The following is a 26,235-nucleotide window of genomic DNA, read 5'->3' as shown; positions in this document are numbered from 1 at the left end:
CAGATTTTAATAAGGGAAACAAAGCCTTAATAAAGCCCTCTTTTGGAGTTATAAGAAAAGCATGCATACAATATGCTGTTGAATTGGTCAGTTAAAAATAAGACTATTTGAGTGGAATTGATGTTCCTTTCTTTGTGTGAGTTGGCCTTGGGTGGCATGTATTTTTCTTTCCCCTTACCTTTTCTCCACTGCTCTGCCTCCTCCTTTTTGCCTTCAAAAATCATCTTTCTGCTGTGATTTCTTTAAATGTGATATCTCTATCTATATATCTACACACACACACACACACACACACACACACACACACACACACACAAGCCCATGTGAAGGGTATATTATATTATCATGTGTTTGCAAGAGGTAATGATCACCTAAAATTCCTGGGTTTCAGGTTCTCCCTATAATTTCTGAAATTTGTGAATGTGGCATTTGAAATCAAGCCAACTCAGTTATCTTTCCTTCTCACCTGGCACCTTCATTACACATCTTTGGGTGCTTAGACTGAAATAGAAAAAGAAAGAAAAAGAAAGAAAACTGGATTGAAATTGTCACCAACTCTGAGCAGCCCCATCAGCATGGTCAATGGTCATGGAAATTAGGAGTTGGAGTCCAACAACACCAAGAAAACCACAGGTTCTTTATCCTTGCTGTACTCCACCCTTGATTTAGATATTTATAATGTGGCATTGTACTATTATTTCTGTTTGCTATACATCAATACAAGAAGTGCTACAGAGGACATTGTATAACCACGCAATTAAAAAATCCACTCATATTTTTTATTTTTGCATGCATTCAGTTTTATTTATAAACATAAAGGAGACCGCAAATCCAAATTCACAAATTGCCCTTCCTAAACTTTTGTAGTAGCCTTTTCAGGGCTTCCTTTACATCCTTGTTTCTCAAACTATATATAAGAGGGTTAGCTATGGGGGGAAGGACTGTGTAGAGAACAGAAACAATTTTATTGAAATATCTCATGGTTTTAGTTTGGGGTATCAGATATACAATGATCAATGCCCCATAGAAAATAGAGACGACAATCAGGTGAGAAGAACAGGTGGAAAAGGCCTTTTTTCTCCCAGTGGTTGATGGGATTCTGAGGATGGTAGCAATAATATAGATATAAGAAGCCAGAGTCAAAATAAAAGGAGGGAAAGTGAATACAAAAGAGAATATTACAGAGACTTGTTTCACAAGGTTGATGTGACTGCAGGAAAGCTTTAATAATGGGAGAGAATCACAATAGAAATGATCGATTTCATTAGGACCACAGAATTGTATTTTTAAGAAAATACCCAAAAATATATACGTAAACACAATGCTATTGAACCAGGAGCCAGCAGCTAACTGAATACAGAGTTTCCTGTTCATTACATTTTCATAATGTAAAGGCTTGCATATAGCTAAATATCTATCATATGACATTACAGAGAGGAGATAGCATTCTGTGCTAACCAGGAAAGCAAAGAAGTACATCTGCGCAAGGCATCCTTTCATGGATATAGTTTTGTCTTCCTTTTGGAGGCTCACCAAAACCCTGGGTAGGATGGTTGAGCTGTAGAAAGTCTCTAAGCAGGACAAATTTCCTAGGAAGAAGTACATGGGGGTGTGCAGGTGCTGATCAGTCACTATCAGAAGAATGGTGAGAATGTTGGCAGCCATGGTCAAAATGTATAACACCAGAAAAACTAGGAACAAGAAGATCTTCAGGTGATGGAGTTCTCCAAATCCCAAAAGGACAAACTCTCTAATTTCACTTAGATTTCTCTGCATTGTGTTCACTATGTTAAATATACCTAGTGAAGTTTTTTCAGGTCCTGAAAAAAATGTTTGAAGATGAGAGACCTAAGTGATTTTCTATATGGTTGTATTTCAGAAGCATTAATCGTGGTTTTATTACATAGAGTGGGATATACATGCAACAAAATTCTTATTCAATCTGGAACTTTTCTATCAGAACACTTGACTGAGAATGTTTTTTCTGTTTATCTATGTACTACAATTTTCCATCTAACACAGACACTGGTTGCCAATTTGCTACTCAGTCTTACACCGCTTGGGACCCAGTTTTTTGAGAGTGCCCCTTCTGGTGACAATACAGCCTGCCTTGGTTCATCTGGCATCAACCAGGAAAAAGGTCTTCTTGCTATTAGCACCTACATTATGTAGCAGAATTTCCTTGAAGATCTGGCATGCATCCTTGGGGATATGTTTCCATCAGTAGTTTAAGATATTATTGTTCACCCAACCAGTTGCAAAACATGATCCCTAGCTCATTCACTTAGCTCTATTTATTATTGGTCTGTTGTATGAGGTGTAGATCTTTATGTAGTTGTGTAGTTTGGTTGTTTTAAATTGTTGCACACTGATTTCATATATTTTGTGAACAGCAAGTATATAAATATCTCAGTAAAAATCTAACATATGATGGATGAAGCCCACTGACTGGCAGTGTTATTGGTGATATCCAACTAAATCATGGGGACACGGGTGGTTCTGTGGGTTAAACCACAGAGCCTAGGGAGTGCCGATCAGAAGGTCGGCGGTTCGAATCTCTGAGACGGGGTGAGCTCCCATTGCTCAGCCCCTGCTCCTGCCAACCTAGCAGTTCGAAAGCACCTCAAAGTGCAAGTAGATAAATAGGTACTGCTTCAGCGGGAAGGTAAACAGTGTTTCCGTGTGCTGCTCTGGTTCACCAGAAGCGGCTTAGTTATGCTGGCCACATGACCTGGAAGCTGTACGCCGGCTCCCTCGGCCAATAGAGCGAGATGAGCGGTGCAACCCCAGAGTCGGTCATGACTGGACCTAATGGTCAGGGGTCCTTTTACCTTTTACCCTCAAAGAATCACAGAACTGTAAGGTTGGAAGGGACACCAAATGTCATGCAGGAATTTACCTTTTAAACTAAATCATAACTTATAGGAGATTCATCAAAATAAATGGATCTAAGTTACCGCACTTAAATCCATTTATTTCAGTGGGTTTCCTGTCAGTATACTAACAACGAATACCAAACCTACGTAAATCTAACCCCCACTTTTTACTATAGTCCTTCATTTCATGTTGTAGAAACTGAGTTCAGTTAAAGACTGAAATGTTTAAAATAAGTGAACTATGCTTTCAGACACAGAAACTGCTTACATTTTAATTCAGATTATTAGTGGCAAATGGATCACAGGATGCAAAGAGAACAAAATAAGACACTACTTTCTCAAAGCATAGTTTGCTATTTTCAAAATAAAAGCAGCCAACTTAGAATTGGTGGTCAAAATTTGTCTTAGAGGTGGACCAAACCAATTTGTGGAAGGATCGCCATATGGCTATATATAGCTCTGTTTTCCAACCTCCTCACTTCAATGCATGTCTGCAGATGCCATGATGGGACTATTTCAGTGATCAGAATTTTAAGTGCCTCACTGTATTGCCATTTAATCTTCTGTCCTGCCTAGCGCAGCTTACTCAAATTCTTACATGTATGAACAAACTCTTATATTTAATTGGCTTATAGAAGACACTGTTGCCACATAGATTTAAGCCACATAGATTTAATGTAAGCAGAAACACATTTAAATCTGCTGAGCCACACAGGATGTTTACGGTAAATTATTTTTTTTCTGGAATGAAACGGCTCATTCGCAAAGTTTTTGAAAGGTAACTGATGAGGCCATACACATAGCAGATATATTTTGCACAGGGTGCATGAACAAGACAGTGTTCTAAATACCTCTCTTATGTGTAAATGATAAGATGAAGGATCCATTGGTCCAAGAAACAAACGTGCAGTATATCTCCCGTGCTCATCTTCATAGACGTAGAAACATTTCTTGAATGGATGTGTTCCTGCTTTCCTTTACATCTCATGCCATATATAAAAAAGAGCTTGCTTTTTAAAGCTAAAAAAAACAGTGGCATCTCAGGAGATATTGACTTATTGTTGAGGAGTGTCAGGGACATCCCTTCCCAGAGCTACAGCAAAGACTCCAGAGAGGAAGGGACGCAGGCTGGAGGAAGCAGAGTCCTGATTCCTTCCCATACTGAGAGTGATGCAAGACCCTCCCATTTGGTAACGCCAGTTGTAAATTCCCAAGACAGCGTAGGTCAGACAGAGGCTGCTTCAGAGGAACTGCAGCTTCTAGACATGGCTCAAGAGGGGGAGGGGCAGACTGCCCCGGAGTCTCCATGGACAAGGCGAAGGAGTAGAGTCCAGGCGTGAAGTCAGTTAAACAGGAGGAGGGGGAGCCGGTAGGGGACATAGCTGTCAACTCTCCCGTTTTTGGCAGGAAACCCCCGAATTTAAATCCGTTTCCCCCCGAAACCCTGGATTGTTCGATATCCTGGAAATTTACCAGATTTCAAATGAAGCAGCTCCTCTCCCTCCTTGATGGCTCGGCGCCTGCCTGCCCCCCCCCCCACAAGCGAGCAACCAGCCGCCGCCTGGTAAAACGCCTCACTCGGTGGCTGGCTGCTCACTCACTTGCCAAGTGCTGCCGGAAATCTCCGCTCTGCCTATGTCTGGGCACTGAAAATCACTTCTGTGCATGTCTGGACATGCGCAGAAGCGATTCCCGGTGCCCAGACATGCAGACACAGGCAGCCCAGCACTGGAAGTCGCTTCTGCGCATGTCTGGACATGTGCAGAAGCCACTTCCGGTGCCGTGCTGCTGGGACCCTTATTTTCCAGTCCGGAAGTTGACAGCTATGGTGGAGGATATACTATTGGCGAAGAATCCACCCTTTAGTGAGTCCAACATCCTCATCTGAAGATGATTGAGCTGTGAGCTCAGACTGAAGCGACTGTGTAAATACTAATAAATCTAAGCATAATATACCCGCCAGCCTGCTGTGTCTGGCCTGTGAGAGGGACATCTTAAATCCTGACAAGGAGGAGCATAATATACCCGCCAGCCTGCTGTGTCTGGCCTGTGAGAGGGACATATTAAATCCTGACAAGGAGGGGGAAATAGACTGTTTGCTAGGAATTACAATGATAGCCAATGGAAAAAAGATAAACAAACTGAACTAGCATGGGGACAATCAAGGAAAGTTCTGGATGAACCCCACCCCCCAATAATGCCAAATGCCTGCTATTTAATCTTTCACATTTATAGACAGATCAATTCATGAATGAAAAGGCACTCCAACCACACTAGCCATTGTGTTGATGTAAGGTCTTTCCTATTTTCATGGAAGATCAGTTGTGTTGACGACAGGAAAATTCTCTTCGAGTGTAACTCATCAATGGAGGCTCGTTTCATGAACAGATTGGTGTTCATGGAGTGGTCCAGATGAAAAAGTGAGGATGGTGATTTCAGCTCTGCTTCACAGGTCACAAATCAGCATCTAAGGTCACATATCAGCATGCACAAGTAACACACATGCACATAAATGTGCATATTCTCAGGCTCCACCTACAGCCTCATTGCAAATGTGCATATACCCATGCCCTACTGCCAAGCTCTGGATCCTCCTAGCCCTGCAGTTTGTCCTCCTGATATTGCTGCCTGTTCATCTGCCATCTCTGAGTGAGTAATGAGAGAGCATAGAAAAGGACAGTAACCTTCACAAGCATTACCCCCTGTATCTTTAAAAGTTGTGGTGCCTGTTGGTCCCAGAGGAAGAAGCATTCCAATGGGTAGTGAAAACAGTGACATGGGAAGAGGAAAAATTCCAAAAATTTCCAGCAGCCTTTCTCAGAGCCTCTTTGACATCTTTATTTCTCAGGCTATATATGAGTGGGTTAATTAAAGGGGGGAAGACCATATAAAGTAGTGGAAATATTTTGTTAAGGTCTCTCATTGTTTCATTTTCTGGTGTGAAATACGCAATGAATATTGACCCATAGAAGATAGAAACAACAATGATGTGAGAAGAACAGGTGGAAAAGGCCTTCTGCTTCCCAGTTGTGGGTGGGATTTTTAAAATGGCAGCAACAATAAATATGTAGGAGATCAGAGTCAAAAGAAAAGGAGGGAAACTGAACACAAAAGCCAGGATTAGAATGACATATTTCACAAGACTGGTGTCACTGCAGGAGATTTTAACCAAGGAAAGAGATTCACAAAAGAAACTATCAATTTCATTGGAACCACAGTAACGTAGTTGCCATATGAAGACCAATATTATGGTGATCGCCACAATGCTGTTGATCCAAGAGCAACTGACCAGCTGGATACAGAGTTTACCATTCATAAGAGTTGCATAATATAGGGGTCTGCATATGGCTAAGAAACGATCATAAGACATCACAGACAGCAGATAGCATTCTGTACCAACCAGGAAAGAAACAACAAAAAATTGTGTGAAACATCCTTTAACAGAGATGGTTTTGTCCCCTGTCAGGAGACTGGTCAGCATCCTGGGTTGGGTTGTTGAGCTGTAGACTGCTTCCAAAAAAGACAAATTCCCCAGGAAGAAGTACATGGGTGTGTGCAGGTGATGATCAGTCACTATGAGAAAGACCATGAGGATATTGAAAGCAATTGTCAGTATGTAGATCCCAAGAAACACAAGGAACAGAAAGATGTGCAGATGAGGGAGATCCCCAAACCCCAGAAGGATGAACTCTGTGATTTCACTCAGGTTTCTCTGCATTGTGGTTGTCATCAAATGCTACATTCTGAAAGATAATTGGAAAGGAATATGAAAGTGATGGCCATTATAAAATAGTTAAATACCACTGAGTGAAGAAATGGAAGGGAGAAAGATTCCATCAACCGTGTCTCTCCGGGGGGAAAACTACACATCACCTGGGAAGACAGGCAAACTAATGCCAGTGTACTGGAAGAAGCAAAGATCACCAGTGTTGAAGTAATGATTCTTCAACTTTGTTGGACTGGTCATGTTGTGCGGATGCCTGATTCTTTCCAAAGGAACTACTGTACTCTATTATTAACTTAGAAATTGTAAGCATAATGCTGGTGGTCAACAAAAGAGGTTGAAAGGCTCCCTTAGGGCAAATCTTAAAGAATGTAGTATAAACATTGACAACTTGGAAACAGTGGCCTGTGAGCGCTCCAATTGGAGAACAGGCTTTACCAAAGGTGTCATCTGTTTTGAAGAAACTCGAAATCAGGACAAAAGGGAGAAACACACTAAGAGGAAGACACACTTGGCAAACTCTCAGCTTTATCAACTCCCGCCCAGAAACCCTTTTACCCACTGTGGAAGGACGTGTGGATCCAGAATTGTCCTCCACAGTCACTTACAAACTCACTTTTAAAACTGTGTCTATGGAAATAATCTTACAGTACTTGGCTATGCATGATCGCCAAAGAAGAAGGAAGGAAGGAAGGGAGGGAGGGAGGGAGGGAGGGAGACCAATATAACTTTGTTGATTGTTAAAACAGGCCACAACTTTACTGAGAAAACACAAGTAATACTGGTGCCTGACCAGTAAATGGGACACAGCATATCCTCTCCTTATATCATAATGTTAATTTTTTTGCTTTTATCTGAATGACTGCACTTTGAACAAGAAGGCAGCATGCTGAATTTAGTAGGGGTACTCAGTGGTAAAATAGAGCAACTAGAGGCTAGCAGGTTGTTTGATACAATCTTGATTTAATTTTGATGCAATGCTTTGTACAATTGAACAATGGAGGAAAAATATGGGAAATTAGGAATGTTGGAGGACCATCCTTATCGGCACTTCCTGAATTAATACATGGATCAGGACATTCTTTGGATTTCATATTTTTCTGAATTGCACAATATCATTTTCTGCTATGAAAATAAAGTTATAAAAGTACCTGAAGGCATTAAAATTGTTATCTCCAGCTAACATGTATTTAAAAATGCATACATTGTAATATGTACAGTATTTAAATATATTTCATTTTTATTGTAAAAGAGGGTGGGGACTATGAAGGACTACAGACAGAAATAATCAACTTATAAGACCATAGCACAAGGAACTCCAAAATCCTAAGAGAGAATCAGGTGAGAGAGAGAAATTCACAAGTATCATTAAGTTAAATCTGGTGATCTTATGAGTTTGGCTGTCTTGATGTTTGATATTGGTTTCATCTAGAAAAATTGATAGAGAAATCATGTATTTTGAATGCACTTCAGTCAATTTGGGGGTTATATATCTTTGTATATTGAGCAATGCCAGATAAGCACTTAGATGGAATAAGCAGCTTCTATCTTGGCAGAAATAAGGAGACTGGGAGATTTGAATTCTGAGCTGGCTGATGGATTTAGTTTTTCTACTATTGTAGGAATAACTGTTGTTGCTGTCTTGGATATTTTGCTTTTATATATACCCTGTTTCTCATATTTTAAGACATACCCATAAAATAAGCCATAGAAGGATTTTTAAGCATTCAAGGAATATAAGCCATACCCCGAAAATAAGACATAGTGATAGGCGCAGCAGCAATGCCGGCCGCGGCAGGAGGAGGAGGAAAAAAATAAGACATCCCTTGAAAATAAGCCATAGTGTGTTTTTTTGAGGAAAAAATAAATATAAGACGTGTCTTATAATATGAGAAACACGGTACAACTAAACAGAAGCAGCCCTTGACCATGGACTGGTGCCAGATTAAGTGAATTGCATTTAGTGCCCATGACTAAATTAACCTATGGATTTCAGTGGGACCTAAGTGCAAATCGCAGAAGTCTTCAGTGGTTTCTCAACCAAAGAAACAGAAAGGATTCAGTGCGACCAGATACTTCTTACTTCTGAATAAAGTGAGGAATTGACAACCACACATTTATTACAAAGCTTTAGTTCCTGCTGCCCCCTTCATGGATCAATGCCTTGTCGTGGCGAAGGGGCTTGAATAACTCAGAGAAGCTATGAGCTATGCCATGCAGGGCCACCCAAGATGGACAGGTCATAGTGGAGAGTTTTGACTAAACGTGATCCACCTGGAGAAGGAACTGGCAAGCCACTCCAGTATCCCTGCCAAGAAAACTCCATGGACAAAGACAACAGGCATATAAAAGTTATGACGCTGGAAGATGAGCCCCTCAGGTCGGAAGGCGTCCAACATGCTACTGAGGAAGAGCGGAGGACAAGTACAAGTAGATTCAGAGCTGATGAAGCGGCTGGGCCAAAGCCGAAAGGACGCTCAGTTGCGGATATGCCTGGAAGCGAAAGGAAAGTCCGATGCTGTAAAGAAAAATATTGCATAGGAACCTGGAATGTAAGAACCATGAGTGGAGGTAAGCTGGATGTGGTCAAAAATGAGATGACAAGAATAAATATCGACATCCTGGGCATCAGTGAACTAAAATGGAAGGGAATGGGCGAATTCAGTTCGGATGACTATCATATCTACTACTGTGGGCAAGAATCCTGTAGCAGAAATGGAGTGGCCCTCATAGTCAACAAAAGAGTGGCAAAAGCTGTAATGGGATGCAATCTCAAAAATGACAGAATGATCTCGATACGAATCCAAGGCAGACCTTTTAACATCACAGTAATCCAAGTTTATGCACCAACTACCGGTGCTGAAGAAAATGAAATTGACCAATTCTATGAAGACCTACAACACCTTCTAGAAATGACACCAAAGAAGGATGTTCTTCTCATTACAGGGGACTGGAATGCTAAAGTGGGGAATCAAGAGATAAAAGGAACAACTGGCAAGTTTGGCCTTGGAGTTCAAAATGAAGCAGGGCAAAGGCTAATAGAGTTCTGTCAAGAGAACAAGCTGGTCATCACAAACACTCTATTCCAACAACACAAGAGACGACTCTACACATGGATATCACCAAATGGACAGCATCGAAATCAGATTGATTATATTCTCTGCAGCCAAAGATGGAGAAGCTCTATACAGTCAGCAAAAACAAGACCTGGAGCTGACTGTAACTCAGATCATCAGCTTCTTATAGCAAAATTCCAGCTTAAACTGAAGAAAGTAGGAAAAACCACTGGGCCAGTAAGATACAATCTGAATCAAATCCCTTATGAATACACAGTGGAAGTGAGGAACAGGTTTAAGGATTTAGATTTGGTGGACAGAGTGCCTGAAGAACTATGGATGGAGGCTCGTAACATTATACAGGAGGCAGCAATGAAAACCATCCCAAGGAAAAGGAAATGCAAGAAAGCAAAATGGCTGTCCAACGAGGCCTTACAAATAGCGGAGGAGAGGAGGCAAGCAAAATGCAAGGGAGATAGGGAAAGATACAGGAAACTGAATGCAGATTTCCAAAAAACAGCAAGGAGAGACAAGAGGGTCTTCTTAAATGAGCAATGCAAAGAAATAGAGGAAAACAATAGAATGGGGAAAACCAGAGATCGGTTCAAGAAAATTGGAGATATGAAAGGAACATTTCGTAAAAAGATTACCATAATCAAGGACAAAAGTGGTAAGGACCTAACAGAAGCAGAAGACATCAAGAAGAGGTGGCAAGAATACACAGAGGAATTATACCAGAAAGATATGGAGGTCTCGTACACCTCAGGTAGTGTGGTTGCTGGCCTTGAGCCAGACATCTTGGAGAGTGAAGTCAAATGGGCCTTAGAAAGCATTGCTAATAACAAGGCCAGTGGAAGTGATGATATTCCAGCTGAACTGTTTAAAATTTTAAAAGATGATGCTGTTAAGGTGCTACACCCAATATGCCAGCAAGTTTGGAAAACTCAGCAATGGCCAGAGGATTGGAGAAGATCAGTCTACATCCCGATTCCAAAGAAGGGCAGTGCCAAAGAATGCTCCAACTACCGCACAATTGCGCTCATTTCACACGCTAGCAAGGTTATGCTTAAAATTCTACAAGGCAGGCTTAGGCAGTATGTGGACCGAGAACTCCCAGAAGTGCAAGCTGGATTTCGAAGGGGCAGAGGAACCAGAGACCAAATAGCAAACATGCGCTGGATTATGGAGAAAGCTAGAGAGTTCCAGAAAAACGTCTACTTCTGCTTCATTGACTATGCAAAAGCCTTTGACTGTGTCGACCACAGCAAACTATGGCAAGTTCTTAAAGAAATGGGAGTGCCTGATCACCTCATCTGTCTCCTGAGAAATCTCTATGTGGGACAAGAAGCTACAGTTAGAACTGGATATGGAACAACTGATTGGTTCAAAATTGGGAAAGGAGTACGACAAGGTTGTATATTGTCTCCCTGCTTATTTAACTTATATGCAGAATTCATCATGCGAAAGGCTGGACTAGATGAATCCAAAGCCGGAATTAAGATTGCTGGAAGAAATATCAACAACCTCAGATATGCAGATGACACAACCTTGATGGCAGAAAGCGAGGAGGAATTAAAGAACCTTTTAATGAGGGTGAAAGAGGAGAGCGCAAAATATGGTCTGAAGCTCAACATCAAAAAAACCAAGATCATGGCCACTGGTCCCATCACCTCCTGGCAAATAGAAGGGGAAGAAATGGAGGCAGTGAGAGATTTTACTTTCTTGGGCTCCTTGATCACTGCAGATGGTGACAGCAGTCACGAAATTAAAAGACGCCTGCTTCTTGGGAGAAAAGCAATGACAAACCTAGACAGCATCTTAAAAAGCAGAGACATCACCTTCCCGACAAAGGTCCGTATAGTTAAAGCTATGGTTTTCCCAGTAGTGATGTATGGAAGTGAGAGTTGGACCATAAAGAAGGCTGATCGCCGAAGAATTGATGCTTTTGAATTATGGTGCTGGAGGAGACTCTTGAGAGTCCCATGGACTGCAAGAAGATCAAACCTATCCATTCTTAAGGAAATCAGCCCTGAGTGCTCCCTGGAAGGACAGATCGTGAAGCTGAGGCTCCAATACTTTGGCCACCTCATGAGAAGAGAAGAATCCTTGGAAAAGACCCTGATGTTGGGAAAGATTGAGGGCACTAGGAGAAGGGAACGACAGAGGACAAGATGGTTGGACAGTGTTCTCGAAGCTACGAACATGAGTTTGACCAAACTGCGGGAGGCAGTGCGAGACAGGAGTGCCTGGCGTGCTATGGTCCATGGGGTCACGAAGAGTCAGACACGACTAAATGACTAAACAACAACAAAGTTCCTGCTGCAGATAATTAGCACTGAATACAAATACCTTTATCATGAATGGTTAAGGAGCTGAAGTTTGTGTTGAGTGCAATTTCTGAGATGCTGTTCTTAGGAGCATGTTGGAGAGTATCTTCTATGCCCATCTTCACAGACTTGATTGGAAGTTTCTTTCTCCATAGCTGCTTTATTTATTTTAGCATCCCATGACATGCTTCTCATCCCAGGCTTTATCAGAACGAAGCGGTCTCTACCTGATTGTTCTATATATTATTAGAAATCAAAGGTAAACATACTGAGAGATAGGGACTAATTGTCAGAGAGGGAACAACAGCTTGAAATCTAGGCCAAACTCACATGGGAATCTTGCATCCCTAGTCTCAGATGTGGGGCACTTGGGGGACTTCCTTCCTTAGAAATATTCTTTAATGAATATTCAGATTTTGTCAAGGGAAATAAAGCCCTAACTATTTTCCTTGTGCAGTAATAAGAAAAAACATGCATACAGTATGCTGTTGATTTGGTCGCTTAAAAAGTAAGGCTATTTGAGTGGGATTGGTGTTACTTTATTTCTTTGAGTTGGCCTTGGGTGGCATGTATTGAAGTACCTTTGGGGGGGCAGGGGGCAATCATGTATGGGGGACTCCCTGGTCCTGAATGGGGTAACTGTTCGCCTGAAGGACGAGGTGCACAGCCTGGGAGTCATTTTGGACTCACAGCTGTCCATGGATGCGCAGGTCAATTCTGTGTCCAGGGCAGCTGTCTATCAGCCCCATCTGGTGCGCAGGCTGAAAACCTACCTGCCGGCGGACTGTCTCGCCAGAGTGGTGCATGCTCTAGTTATCTCCCGTTTGGACTACTGCAATGCGCTCTACATAGGGCTAACTCTGAAGGTGACCCGGAAACTACAACTAATCAAGAATGTTGCAGCTAGACTGGTGATTGGGATTGGTCATGGAGACCATATAATTCTGGTCCTGAAAAACCTACATTGGCTCCCAGTACATTTTTAAGCACAATTCAGAGTGTTGGTGCTAACCTTTAAAGCCCTAAATGGCTTTGGCCCAGTATACGTGAAGGAGCATCTCCACCCCCATCATTCAGCCCAGACACTGAGGTCCAGCTGCAAGGGCCTTTTGGTCATTCCCTCACTGTGAGAAGTGAGGTTACAGGGAACCAGGCAGAGGGCCTTCTGGGTAGTGGCTCCTGCCCTGTGGAACGAGCTCCCATCAGATGTCATGGAAATAAAAAATGATATCGCTTTTAGAAGACATCTAAAGGGAACCCTGTACCAGAAAATTTTTAATGGAATAATAATAATAATAATAATAATAATAATAATAATAATAATAATAAATTTCTTATACCCTGTCCATCTGGTTGGTTGGGTGGCTCCCAGTAGAATATTAAAAACACGATAACACATCAAAAATTAAAAACTTCCCTTATTTCTAATGTTTTACAACTTTTTATGTGCTGTAAGCTGCCTAGAGTGGCTGGGGAAACCCAGCCAGATGGATGGGGTATAAATAATAAAATTCTTATTCTTATTATTATGTTTGTGGACAAACACTGGCTTCCTCAGCCAGAAAGCAAGATGAGCGCTGCAACCTCATAGTCACATTTGACTGGACTTAACTGTTCAGGTGTCCTTCACCCTTTTTTAAAACCCTTTTTACTCATGCAATTAGGAATCCTGAAATTTAGACAGCTGCACATTTGCAGACACATTGTAGGCCTCCAATTGAAGTCACATAATTCAGTCTCCCCCTCTCCAGAATGATACTGATTGGTGAGCCAAAATGGGCTACTGACCATAGTTTCTTACAGCAGATGACAATTGTGAAACAAATGAGAAGGAAATTATGTTATAATGTAAATAAGAGAAATGGAATTGAAAATGGTATATCAAAGTGGGAGGGAGTCATTGGACAAATTTTATAACTTATTAAATTATCTTTTTTTTACTGGAATATGAAACAAAAGTTTATGCAACAGAGAACAAGATGTAAACTTTATTAGAAACCCCCTAGGTTCCTGCACGATCCTGTTTCTTAGGGGCACACAGTCTAAGACATGCCTATGACATCAGCACATTCTATAGACAGATGATATCTGTGAGTGGAAAATGGTGAGAGTAAGAGAGACTGAATATTTTTCACTTTTCGATATTTTTTATTGCTTAATCAGAAATGTATTGGGAAATGAAAGGAAATTCACCTCTTTAAAAAAATTATATTATTATTATTATTATTATTATTATTATTATTATTATTATTTTCTTCATTTGAACTGTTGGGTGTGTAAGAAACACCAGACCAACCTACATTTCGATCTCTTTCAAGATTTCATTTTGGTGCATTCAGAAATTTCAGCTATGTTGATGACAGGAAAATTCCCTTGGAGTACAACTCATGATTGGAGGCTCCTTTCATGAACAGATTGGTGTTCATGGAGTAGTACATATGGCAAAGTGAGGGAGGCAATTTCAGCTCTGTTTCACAGGTCACAAATCAGCCTCTAAGGTCACATACCAGCATGCAAAAGTAACACATATGCACATACTCTTGTAGATGTGCATATTCTCAAACACCACATACAAACTTCATTGCAAATGTGCAATGCCCTACTGCCAAGCTCTGGATCCTCCTAGCCCTGAAATTTGTCCTCCTGATATTGCTGCCTGTTCACCTGCCATCTCTGAGTGAGTAGTGAGAGAGCATGGAGAAGGAGAGTAACCTTCACAGGCATTATCCCCTCTCTCTTTAAAAGTTGTGATGCCTGTTGGTGCCATAGGAAGAAGCAGTCCAATGGGTAGTGAAAACTGTGACATGGGAAGAGGATGAATTATTGGAAGGAACTTCAGTAGGGAATTCCTACACAAATACCCATAAAGCCTGGAACCGATGTTACTTGGCAAAAGACTTTGGATAACTATTTAGCTTTGAACCACTTATTCACAAAATGGCCTTCTAAAATCTTCCCAGTGGCCTTCCTGAAAGATTCCTTGACATCCTTGTTTCTCAAGCTATATACAAGGGGGTTAATTAAAGGAGGAAGGACCGTATAAAAAAGAGAAAATATTTTGTTAAGGTCTCTCATTGCTTCAGTTTTGGGTGTCACATATACAATGATTAATGCCCCATAGAACAGGGAAACAACAATTACATGAGAAGAACAAGTGGAAAAGGCTTTCTGCCTCCCAGTGGCAGATGGAATTTTTAAAATGGCAGCAATAATATATATGTAGGAGATTAGGGTCAAAAGAAAAGGGGGGAAACTGAACACAAAAGTCAGGATTACACTGGCATACTGCACAACGCTGGTATCACTGCATGAGATATTGACCAATGCGAGAGAGTCACAAAAGAAATGATCCATTTCATTGGAATTACAATACTGTAGTTGCAACACCAAGATCAAGTATATAGAAGTAAACAACATGCTATTAATCCAAGAGGCACTGGCCAGCTGGATACAGAGCTTACCATTCATAAGAGTTGCATAATATAAGGGTTTGCATATAGCTAAGAAACGATCATAAGACATCACAGAGAGCAGATAACATTCTGTGCCAATCATGAAATCAAAGAAATATAATTGTATATGACATTCTTTAAAAGAGATGGTTTTGTCCCCTGTCAAGAGACTGGTCAGCATCCTGGGCAGGGTGGTTGAGCTGTAGACTGTCTCCAGAAAAGACAAATTCCCCAAGAAGAAGTACATGGGGGTGTGCAAGTGATGGTCGGTCACTATGAGAAAGACTGTGAGAATATTGAAAGTCATTGTCAATATGTAGATCACCAGAAACACAAGGAACAGGACGATCTGTAGATTAGGGAGTTCCCCAAATCCCAGAAGAATAAACTCAGTAATTTCACTCTGGTTTTTCTGCATTATGGTTGTCATGAAATGTGTATAACCAAGTTTTAGCATATCCTGAAATACAACTGAAACATAAGATATGTAAAAGGTATTTGTAGTCATGAATTTTGCAGTTACCGCTGAGGGAAGATGTGGGGAAAGCGCAGAATGACTCAGGGATGTTTTGCAGGCTATAACCTTTCTGAAAGCTTGCAATGCTAGAATGCCTGTGGAGTGAACAAAAGTAGTTCAAAATCATACCAGCATGAATAGATAAAAAGGTACCCCAGTGTTTCATTGTGCCAGAAGTGGTTTAGTCATGCTGGCCACATGACCCAGAAAAGTTATGCTGGCTTTCTTGGTCTGAAAGCAGAGATGAGCACCACACCCCACAGTCAAATTCGACTGGACTAAACCATCCAGGGGTCTTTTACCTTACTGCACTCCAATCTAATCGGGGCATGTTGCAATTAGTAGGAATACTCATTGGTATACTGGTACAATACTCATAGAGACTTGCAGGCAACCTGATATAATCATGGTTGAGAGGGAGGAAAAATATGAAATCTATAAATATAGGAGAAACAACCTTATTCACAGTTCCTGGACTAAAATAGGGTTCAGGATATTAGTATACTTTGGATTTCATAATTGACTGAATTTTGTAATAGAGAAAATGAAAGAATATACCAATCTGCATTAAAATATAAAATGTATTAAATATGTGTAGAAATGCATACATTTAAAATATCTATTTCAAGTTTATCTTGTGGTGTATATAGTTACAGGTAGGTAGCCGTGTTGGTCTGAGTCGAAGTAAAATAAAAAAATTCCTTCAGTAGCACCTTAAAGACCAACTAAGTTTATATTTTGGTATGAGCTTTCGTGTGCATGCACACTTCTTCAGATCTGAAGAAGTGTGCATGCACACGAAAGCTCATACCAAAATATAAACTTAGTTGGTCTTTAAGGTGCTACTGAAGGAATTTTGTGGTGTATATGTATTTAATTGCAAGTTTTCATACAGTATTATGTTATTAAACACAAATGAATGTGATATTAACATATAGTTTCAAAGGAATAGCCATTATTATTGTTGCCTTCAGTGGTCTAATGGTATATATGTAAATATAAAGGTAAAGGTAAAGGGACCCCTGACCATTAGGTCCAGTCGTGACCGACTCTGGGGTTGCAGCGCTCATCTCGCATTATTGGCCAAGGGAGCCGGCGTATAGCTTCCAGGTCATGTGGCCAGCATGACAAAGCCGCTTCTGGCAAACCAGAGCAGCACATGGAAACGCCGTTTACCTTCCCGCTGTAGCAGTTCCTATTTATCTACTTGCATTTTGATGTGCTTTTGAACTGCTATATGTAAATATACCAATGGTCATATTAGGGATGGGGGAAAATCAATTCAGTTGACATTGAAAGGTAAGCCTAGGCTTGTAGTTTCTGAAACAATGCATGGACCAAAGCACGACCATCCATTGAAATTTGCACTTCTGTGTATATTGCAAAAATACAGTTCTCCACCCAAGTTATATTGCAAAAAAAAAAATGTATACTAGGGGAAAGTGTACATTTAAATGCATATATTCTTGAAATAACAAGCAAAAAAATGTGTTCCATTACAGGGAACTTATTTGTAAAAAAGAAGTATCTTAGGCAAATTTGCATACAAATATATGCATATTTTGAGATATTTGAACTAAAAGCTTAGAGAACTTTTATGAGGGCTTAAAAAAATTTCAGAAACCAATGTGAAAATTTGGGAAACTGAACTTAGAAGTGGGAAAATGAAAGATTGAGAGAAGCCAAAATTCACAGAATTGACTAGCCAGAGATCCAACTGGCCATTGGTTAGATCGAGATCAAGTGAATTGAATGTAGTTCCCATTGAAATCTCTGGGCTTATGAAGCCATGAAAAGTTTGACCCATGCATTTCAGTCGAGGAGCCTACCCCAAAAGCCTCCAAATCTTTCTCAAGCAAAGAAAATGAAAGCATTCAGTGCTGTCACAGCTTTGTTACTCAAAGCAAGCAGTTCATAACCACACATTTATCACGGCGCTTCAGTTATTGCAAATAACTTACCATGAATGTCATTACCTCTCTCATGAACGAAGTTTCTTGTGAGGTCAATAGTGAGCAGCTGTTGGTCTTGGGAGCAAGTTTTACATTCTGTCTTCCATAAGCATCTCAATGGACAAAGCTTGCCCTCCCATAATTTCTGAATTCTGTTTAGTCTGCTATGGCTTTTTTCACATCTCAGGCTTTATATATAAAAAGAGAGAGGAAGCCTCTGTTTGATTGTTATTTATTATTAAGCATAAAAGGTAACTATCTTGAGAGATACACTAATTATCTGAGAGGGAATGTAGGTTTCAAAGGTAGACTGAAGCCACACGGGGATACTGCTGGCCCATAATCACAGAAGTAGGGCACTGTGGGGTTTCCCCTCATTCAGAAATATTCCCACTCCTTTCCTAAACGTTCAGAGTAATTCTTCTTTAAAGGCTACCTCTTTTTCTTTTACTAAATTATAAGGAGCAGGGAGGGCATGTGGGCAATAGGCAGCGTAAAACCTAATTGAAAAGTAAGGCAATAAATGTGGTATTGACTTATTGTTTTGATTGTCAGTTACCCATGAGCTTATGTGCTTTTCGTTTCATTAGACCTTTTGAGATTGCGGTGCATCCTCCTTTTTATGTTTCAATTTTTACCCACATACTGATTTCCTAAAGGACAAATGAATTTTTGACATCTCTAGTGCACTGAACTGAATGTGGTCATTGATCCAGACCAACTTATAGCTGAAACCGGGAACAATACATGAACCAACACACAGCCATCCTTCTTAATTCACTCCTCTCTGAATTTTGTAATGCAGTTCTACAGCCAAGTCATCTGTGCAGAAGTGCATACACTAAGATAAGATGCATATTGGGGAAAATAACATACAGAATGCATAATATTAGGGGAAAATGCTTGAAAAAACCATGTATATTCACATACAGCAATGTGTGTCTCTGGAAAAATGTGCATCAAAATGCTGCCATTAGGATTTATTCCCCCCCCCCCCAAAATGGTGCAGATGTGAAGAACTGAATTTAAGATTGGGGGGAAATGAGAAAATAAGAGAAACCAAAACTGGCAGATTCATCTATCTCTATCTACAACTATATCGTGGGGAGGGGATAAGGATCTGAGAGAAGTGAAATGGGCAGTTCATCCCTAGACATCCATAGGATTTATTTTACTTTATTCATTTATTTCATAAGATGTACATATTGCAGGATTGCATTAAAATCTCAGAGTGGTTTCAGCAAGAGTGAAAAAAGTATCAGTAAAAACAGAAAATGATTTAAACCTTTTTTAAAAATAATAAGAGCAGCAGTATGCTAAAATCCAATTTAAAATACATGTCAATATTCCACATGCCGTGATACACTTGCCTATAGGAAAATGTTTCAGGTAGGTGCCAAAAAAAAGAGTACAGTGAAGGGACCTACCTTAAGTAAATAAGGAGAGAGTTTAAAAGTGTGCATGAGACTTTTGAGGCACCTTTAACAATCCCAGTTGCACAGACTGATGCAGTTAAGTGCTCATAGATGGAGTAAGGTGATCTGACAGTTCAATTTATCCCAAGCTTTATGCACTTACAACTTGAAGGAGGCCTGGTAGCAAATTGGCAAGCAGTGCATGTTCTAAGCAGAGGTGCTATATGCTGATAGGTGAGATATTCAGATGCATTGTAAAGAACCTCTGGAAAAACACTCTGTCAATGCTAGTCTTCAGATGTAGCACCTAAACCACTGTAACACAATGCCTCCAATTACAATTAGTCCGTGTCATTCCTGGAGGATACCATTACACTGGTTTCAACATTTGAAGAGACACCAAGAAGAACAAGCAAAGTCCCACTTCCCTGATTAATTCTCTATTGTAATTTCTTAAATATATATGGTCATAGGAAACAGTTACACTGAAACAAATGCTTGAAATTAACTTTCAAGCAACATATTATAAATTTTTCAACTGCCATAAATTCCACACTCAACTAATTTCTATAATTTCTTGTTCTGACATGATAATGATATGGGTGAGGGTTTATATAGCTAATGCAGTAATCTAAATTCTGTTAATTTGGGAGTAAGTCCCATTCATCATCATCATCATCATCATCATCATCATCATCATCATCATAATTTATTATTCATACCCTGCAGCCACTCTGGGCGGCTTCCAACCAAATAGTAAAAACAATACAGAACCAAACATTAAAAACGTCGCTAAACAGGGCCTCCGTCAATTGTCTTTTAAAGGTAAAATAGTTGCTTATTGCCTTGACATCTGCTGGAGGGCGTTCCACAGGGCGGGTGCCACTACCGAGAAAGCCCTCTGTCTGGTTCCCTGTAACCTCACTTCTCGCAATGAGGGAACTGCCAGAAGCCCCGCAGCGTTGGACTTCTGCATAGACATGGTTAAAAATCAGAGCCTGAACAATCAGACATTTATCTTCCACACCCATACAGCTTTATTTCTTAGAAGAAAGGAGCCATCAGTATTTGGAACCAAGAGGCACAAATTTCCATTCCAAATTTTTCCAGTAGCCTTTCTCAGAGCCTCTTTGACATCTTTATTTCTCAGGCTATATATGAGGGGGTTAATTAAAGGGGGCAAGACCATATAAAGTAGTGGAAATATATTGTTAAGGTTTCTCATTTTTTCATTTTTTGGTGTGAAATATGAAAGGAATATTGACCCATAGAAGATAGAAACAACAATGATGTGAGAAGAACAGGTGGAAAAGGCCTTTTGCTTCCCAGTGGAGGATGGGATTTTTAAAATGGCAGCAACAATAAATATGTAGGAGATCAGTGTCAAAAGAAAAGGAGGAAAACTGAACACAAAAGCCAGGATTAGAATGACTTGTTTCACAAGACCGGTGTCACTACATGAGATTTTAACAATTGAAAGAGCTTCACAGAATATATTATCAATTTCATTGGAACCACAATAATGGAGTTGCCACATCAAGACCAAGCATATGGTGACCAAGACAATGCTGTTGATCCAAGAGCAACAGGCCAGCTGGATGCAGAGTTTACCATTCATAAGAGTTGCATAATATAGGGGTCTGCATATGGCTAAGAAACGATCATAAGACATCACAGACAGCAGATAGCATTCTGTACCAATCAGGAGAGCAACAACAAAAAATTGTATGTGGCATCCTTTAACAGAGATGGTTTTGTCCCCTGTCAGGAGACTGGTTAGCATCCTGGGCTGCGTTGTTGAGCTGTAGACTGCTTCCAAAAAAGACAAATTCCCCAGGAAAAAGTACATGGGTGTGTGCAGGTGATGATCAGTCACTATGAGAAAGACCATGAGGATATTGAAAGCAATTGTCAAAATGTAGATCCCCAGAAACAGAAGGAACAGAAAGATGTGCAGATGAGGGAGATCCCCAAACCCCAGAAGGATGAACTCTGTGATTTCACTCAGGTTTCTCTGCATTGTGGTTGTCATCAAATGCTACATTCTGAAAGATAATTGGAAAGGAATATGAAAGTGATGGTCATTATAAAATAGTTAAATAACACTGAGTGAAGAAATGGAAGGGAGAAAGATTCCATAAACCGTGTCTCTCTGGGGGGGGGGGGAATACACATCACCTTGGAAGACAGGCAAACTAATACCAGTGTACTGGAAGAAACAAAGATCACCAATGATTCTTCAACTTTGTTGGACTGGTCATGTTGTGCGGATGCCTGATTATCATTTTCCAAAGGAACTACTCTACTATTAACTTAAAAATTGTAAGCATAATGCTGGTGGTCAACAAAAGAGGTTGAAAGGCTCTCTCAGGCCAAATCTTAAAAAAAAATGTGGTATAAACATTGACAACTCGGAAACAGTGGCCTGTGAGTGCTCCACTTGGCAAACTCTCAGCTTTATCAACTCCCGCCCGGAAACTTTTTTACCCACTGTGGAAGGATGTGTGGAACCAGAATTGTCCTCCACAGTCACTTACAAACTCACTTTTAAAACTGTGTCTATGGAAACAATCTTACAATACTCGGCTACGCATGATCGCCAAAGAAGAAGAAGAAGAAGGAAGGAAGGGAGACCAATATAACTTTGTTGATTTTTAAAACAGGCCACAACTTTACTGAGAAAATCATAAGTAACACTGGTGCCTGACCAGTAAATGGGACACAGCATCACAAGTATCCTCTCATTATATCATTTTTTGCTTGTATCTGAATGACTGCACTTTGAACAAGAAGGCAGCATGCTGAATTTAGTTGGAGTACTCAGTGGTAAAATAGAGCAACTAGAGGATAACAGGCCATTTGATACAATCTTGATTTAATTTTGATGCAATGCTTTGTACAATTGAACAATGGAGGAAAAATATGGGAAATTAGGAATGTGGGAGGATCATCCTTATCGACACTTCCTGAATTAATTCATGGATCAGGACATTCTTTGGATTTCATATTTTTCTGAATTGTACAATATCATTTTCAGCTATGAAAATAACATCATAAAAGTACCTGAAGGCATTAAAATTGTTATCTCCAGCTAACATGTATTTAAAAATGCATACGTTGTAATATGTACAGTATTTAAATATATTACATTTTTATTGTAAAAGAGGGTGGGGACACACGGAAATAATCAACTTATAAGACCATAGCACAAGGAACTCCAAAATCCTAAGAGAGAATCAGGTGAGAGAGAAAAATTCACAAGTATCATTAAGTTAAATCTGGTGATCTTACGAGTTTGGCTGTATTGATGTTTGATATTGGTTTCATCTGGAAAATTTGATAGAGAAATCATGTATTTTGAATGTACTTCGGTAAATTTGGGGGTTATATAGCTTTGTTTATTGAGCAATGCCAGATAAGCACTGAGATGGAATAAGCAGCTCCCATCATGGCAGAAGTAAGGAGACTGGGAGATTTGAATTCTGAGCTGGCTGATGGATTTAGTTTTTCTACTATTGTAGGAATAACTGTTGTTGCTGTGTTGGATATTTTGCTTGTAAATATACAACTAAACAGAAGCAGCCCTTGACCATGGACTGGTGCCAGATTAAGTGAATTGCATTTAGTGCCCATGACTAAATTAACCTATGGATTTCAGTGGGACCTAAGAGCCAATCGCAGAAGTCTTCAGCAGTGCTCTCTCAACCAAAGAAAACAGAGAACATTCAGTGTGGCCACATACTTCTTACTACTGAATAAAGTGAGGAATTGACAACCAAGGACTAATTGCAAAGTTTTAGTTCCTGCAGATAATTAGCACTGAATGCAAATACCTATATTATGAAGGAATGAGGAGCTGAAGTTTGTGTTGAGTGCAATTTCTGAGATGCTGTTCTTAGGAGCAAGTTGTAGAGTATGTTTTCTTCTATGTTCATCCTCACAGACTTGATTGGAAGTTTCTTTCTCCATAGCTGCTTTATTTATTTTAGCATCCCATCACATGCTTCTCATCTCAGGCTTTATCAGAAAGAAGCGGTCTCTACCTGATTGTTCTATATATTATTAGAAATCAAAGGTAAACATACTGAGAGATAGGGACTAATTGTCAGAGAGGGAACAATAGCTTGAAATCTAGGCCAAACTCACATGGGAATCTTGCATCCCTAGTCTCAGATGTGGGGCACTTGGGGGACTTCCTTCCTTAGAAATATTCTTTAATGAATATTCAGATTTTGTCAAGGGAAATAAAGCCCTAACTATTTTCCTTGTGCAGTAATAAGAAAAACATGTATACAGTACATGGGCGTACCCAGGAACAAATCTAGGGGGGGGGGAGCCATGGTCATCCAGGTTGTGACATTTCAGCACGGAAAAGGCGAATGAAACCAAAATTTTATTATACATAATTATAGCAGTGTTTTATTACGGTAGTTATACGGTAGTTATTACAATTATTTGCTTGATATTTTTAAAATTTCTATTCTACTTACATGTCTTATACTAATATCATTTTTCTTGGTTTTGAAGAAAATGATGAGGTTTGTTTGGTGCAGCCTTTTTACGTACCTGGACTAAACAAACCGGCAGTTGCGTGGTTATAGTAATGCATATACAGTCCTGCCACCATGTACACTGCTTAAAGCAGACTACTGTGCTACACAAACTCTTCACCGGGAACAAAACTGAATTCAATAACCACATATTTTAAAGATGTAGGAAAATTAAGGAGTACTTTCACCGCAGGAGAGTATGGCAGGGTGCCCCTCTTTCCCTCAGAAAATGTTGAAGATTATGGTGTTAAGCGATCAGCAAGCTACATCTGCTCCTGGTGGTCATCTAGCCCCACCCCCTGTAATGCAAGAACATGCACCTATCCCATATGGGGATTGGGCCTGTAAAAATTTGGCTTTATCAACACTACTATCCTGCCAACCAATAATATGCAGCTTGCCCAAATGGGGATTGAACCTGCATCATAGGGGTTATCAGCACTATTATCCTGTCAACCCAGCAATAGTACCTCAAAGTTTTGATGGGACACTGGGGGTCATCTAGTCCAACCCCCTGTAACGCAATAATATGCAGCTTTCTCATATGGGGATAGAACCTGCAACCTTGGTGTTAATAGCACTACTATTCTGCCCAGAAAAGTACCTCAGAGATTGAGGGGGCCCTAGTGGTCATCTAGTCCAACCCCCTGTAATGCAATAATATGCGGCTGTCCCATATGGGGATTGAACCTACAAGTTTCATAAAGAAGATTCCCAATCCTACCTAGAGATGCCAGGGACCTTCTGCATGCAAAGCAGGCTATCTTCACTGTGGAACAGGTCTAAGATTAGGTTAAGTAATTAGGCCAAAGGTCATTTAGTAATCTTGACAATTTACTGGAGATTTGAAGAATATAATTTATTATTGATAGAATTTTATTTATTTTCTATATTAAATATTTATTATTATTATTATTATTATTATTACTACTACTACTACTACTACTATTATTACTACTACTGATTATTATAGAGCATTATTTACTCTTTATGCAAGGCGAGCATAAACTAGCAGCTATGAGAGTAAAATAATCAAGCAACAATAACAAAAGCAAAACAATGAAACTAGGATTAGAGTGATTTAGCTGCTGGCTAGAAAGGGAATTGGAGGGAACCTTTACGATGCAAAAACCAACAGAGGTGACCCAGCAATCCTTCCCTGTCCCAGGGAATGGTCCACACTGAGGATGAACACTGCAACTCCGCTCTCCGCTGCCGGCTGTTTTTTTTCGCTGCGCAGGAGCCCCCCCCTTTTTGCTTCTCTAGGAAGGGGCAGCTGCCCCCTCCTGCCCCATGCTGGGTACACCCATGATACAGTATGCTGCTGATTTGGTCGCTTAAAAAGTAAGGCTATTTGAGTGGGATTGGTGTTACTTTATTTCTTTGAGTTGGCCTTGGGTGACATGTATTGAAGTACCTTTGGGGGGCAGGGGGCAATCATGTGGGGGGGACTCCCTGGTCCTGAATGGGGTAACTGTTCCCCTGAAGGACGAGGTGCACAGCCTGAGAGTCATTTTGGATTCACAGCTGTCCATGGAGGCACAGGTCAATTCTGTGTCCAGGGCAGCTGTCTATCAGCCCCATCTGGTACGCAGGCTGAAAACCTACCTGCCGGCGGACTGTCTCGCCAGAGTGGTGCATGCTCTAGTTATCTCCCGTTTGGACTACTGCAATGCGCTCTACATGGGGCTAACTCTGAAGGTGACCCGGAAACTACAACTAATCCAGAATGTTGCAGCTAGACTGGTGACTGGGAGTGGACATTGAGACCATATAATTCTGGTCCTGAAAAACCTACATTGGCTCCCAGTACATTTTCAAGCACAATTCAGAGTGTTGGTGCTAACCTTTAAAGTCCTAAATGGCTTTGGCCAAGTATACGTGAAGGAGCATGTCCACCCCCATCATTCAGCCCAGACACTGAGGTCCAGCTGCAAGGGACTTTTGGCCATTCCCTCACTGCGAGAAGTGAGGTTACAGGGAACCAGGCAGAGCGCCTTCTGAGTAGTGGCTTCTGCCCTGTGGAACGCCCTCCCATCAGATGTCATGGAAATAAAAAATGATATGGCTTTTAGAAGACATCTAAAGGGAACCCTGTACCAGGAAAATTTTAATAGAATTATATATATATATATATATATATATATATATATATATATATATATATATAATATTTCTTATACCCTGTCCATCTGGTTGGTTGGGTGGCTCCCAATAGAATATTAAAAACACGATAACACATCAAACATTAAAAACTTCCCTAATGTTTTACAACTTTTTATGTGCTGTAAGCTGCCCAGAGTGAGATGAGCGCCACAACCTCATAGTCACATTTGACTGGACTGTTCAGGTGTCCTTTACGCCTT

The 26,235-nt window shown here is 40.4% G+C and overlaps 2 protein-coding genes across 2 annotated transcripts; both read right to left on the bottom strand.

The window, feature by feature from the left end:
- Positions 1 to 837: 837 nt before the first annotated feature.
- On the bottom strand, positions 838 to 1,776 carry LOC132593126 (olfactory receptor 9K2-like). The gene has a single exon (XM_060282140.1). It carries the CDS (start codon positions 1,774 to 1,776, stop codon positions 838 to 840), a length of 939 nt encoding a protein of 312 aa, XP_060138123.1.
- A 13,114-nt stretch (positions 1,777 to 14,890) lies between these two features.
- Positions 14,891 to 15,853, bottom strand: LOC132593125 (olfactory receptor 5AR1-like). The gene has a single exon (XM_060282139.1). The coding sequence runs from the start codon at positions 15,851 to 15,853 to the stop codon at positions 14,891 to 14,893; it is 963 nt and encodes a 320-aa protein (XP_060138122.1).
- Positions 15,854 to 26,235: the final 10,382 nt, after the last annotated feature.

The sequence above is a fragment of the Zootoca vivipara genome, chromosome 13, assembly GCF_963506605.1.
Source record: "Zootoca vivipara chromosome 13, rZooViv1.1, whole genome shotgun sequence".
Lineage (NCBI taxonomy): Eukaryota > Metazoa > Chordata > Lepidosauria > Squamata > Lacertidae > Zootoca > Zootoca vivipara.
The sequence above is the reverse complement of the archived record's forward strand: the minus strand, read 5'-3'. Positions and strand labels throughout refer to the sequence as shown.

Bases quoted from the DNA above. Each gene is read 5' to 3' on its own strand.
- LOC132593126 (XM_060282140.1), bottom strand. From the start codon at position 1,776: ATGCAGAGAAATCTAAGTGAAATTAGAGAGTTTGTCCTTTTGGGATTT.
- LOC132593125 (XM_060282139.1), bottom strand. From the start codon at position 15,853: ATGCAGAAAAACCAGAGTGAAATTACTGAGTTTATTCTTCTGGGATTT.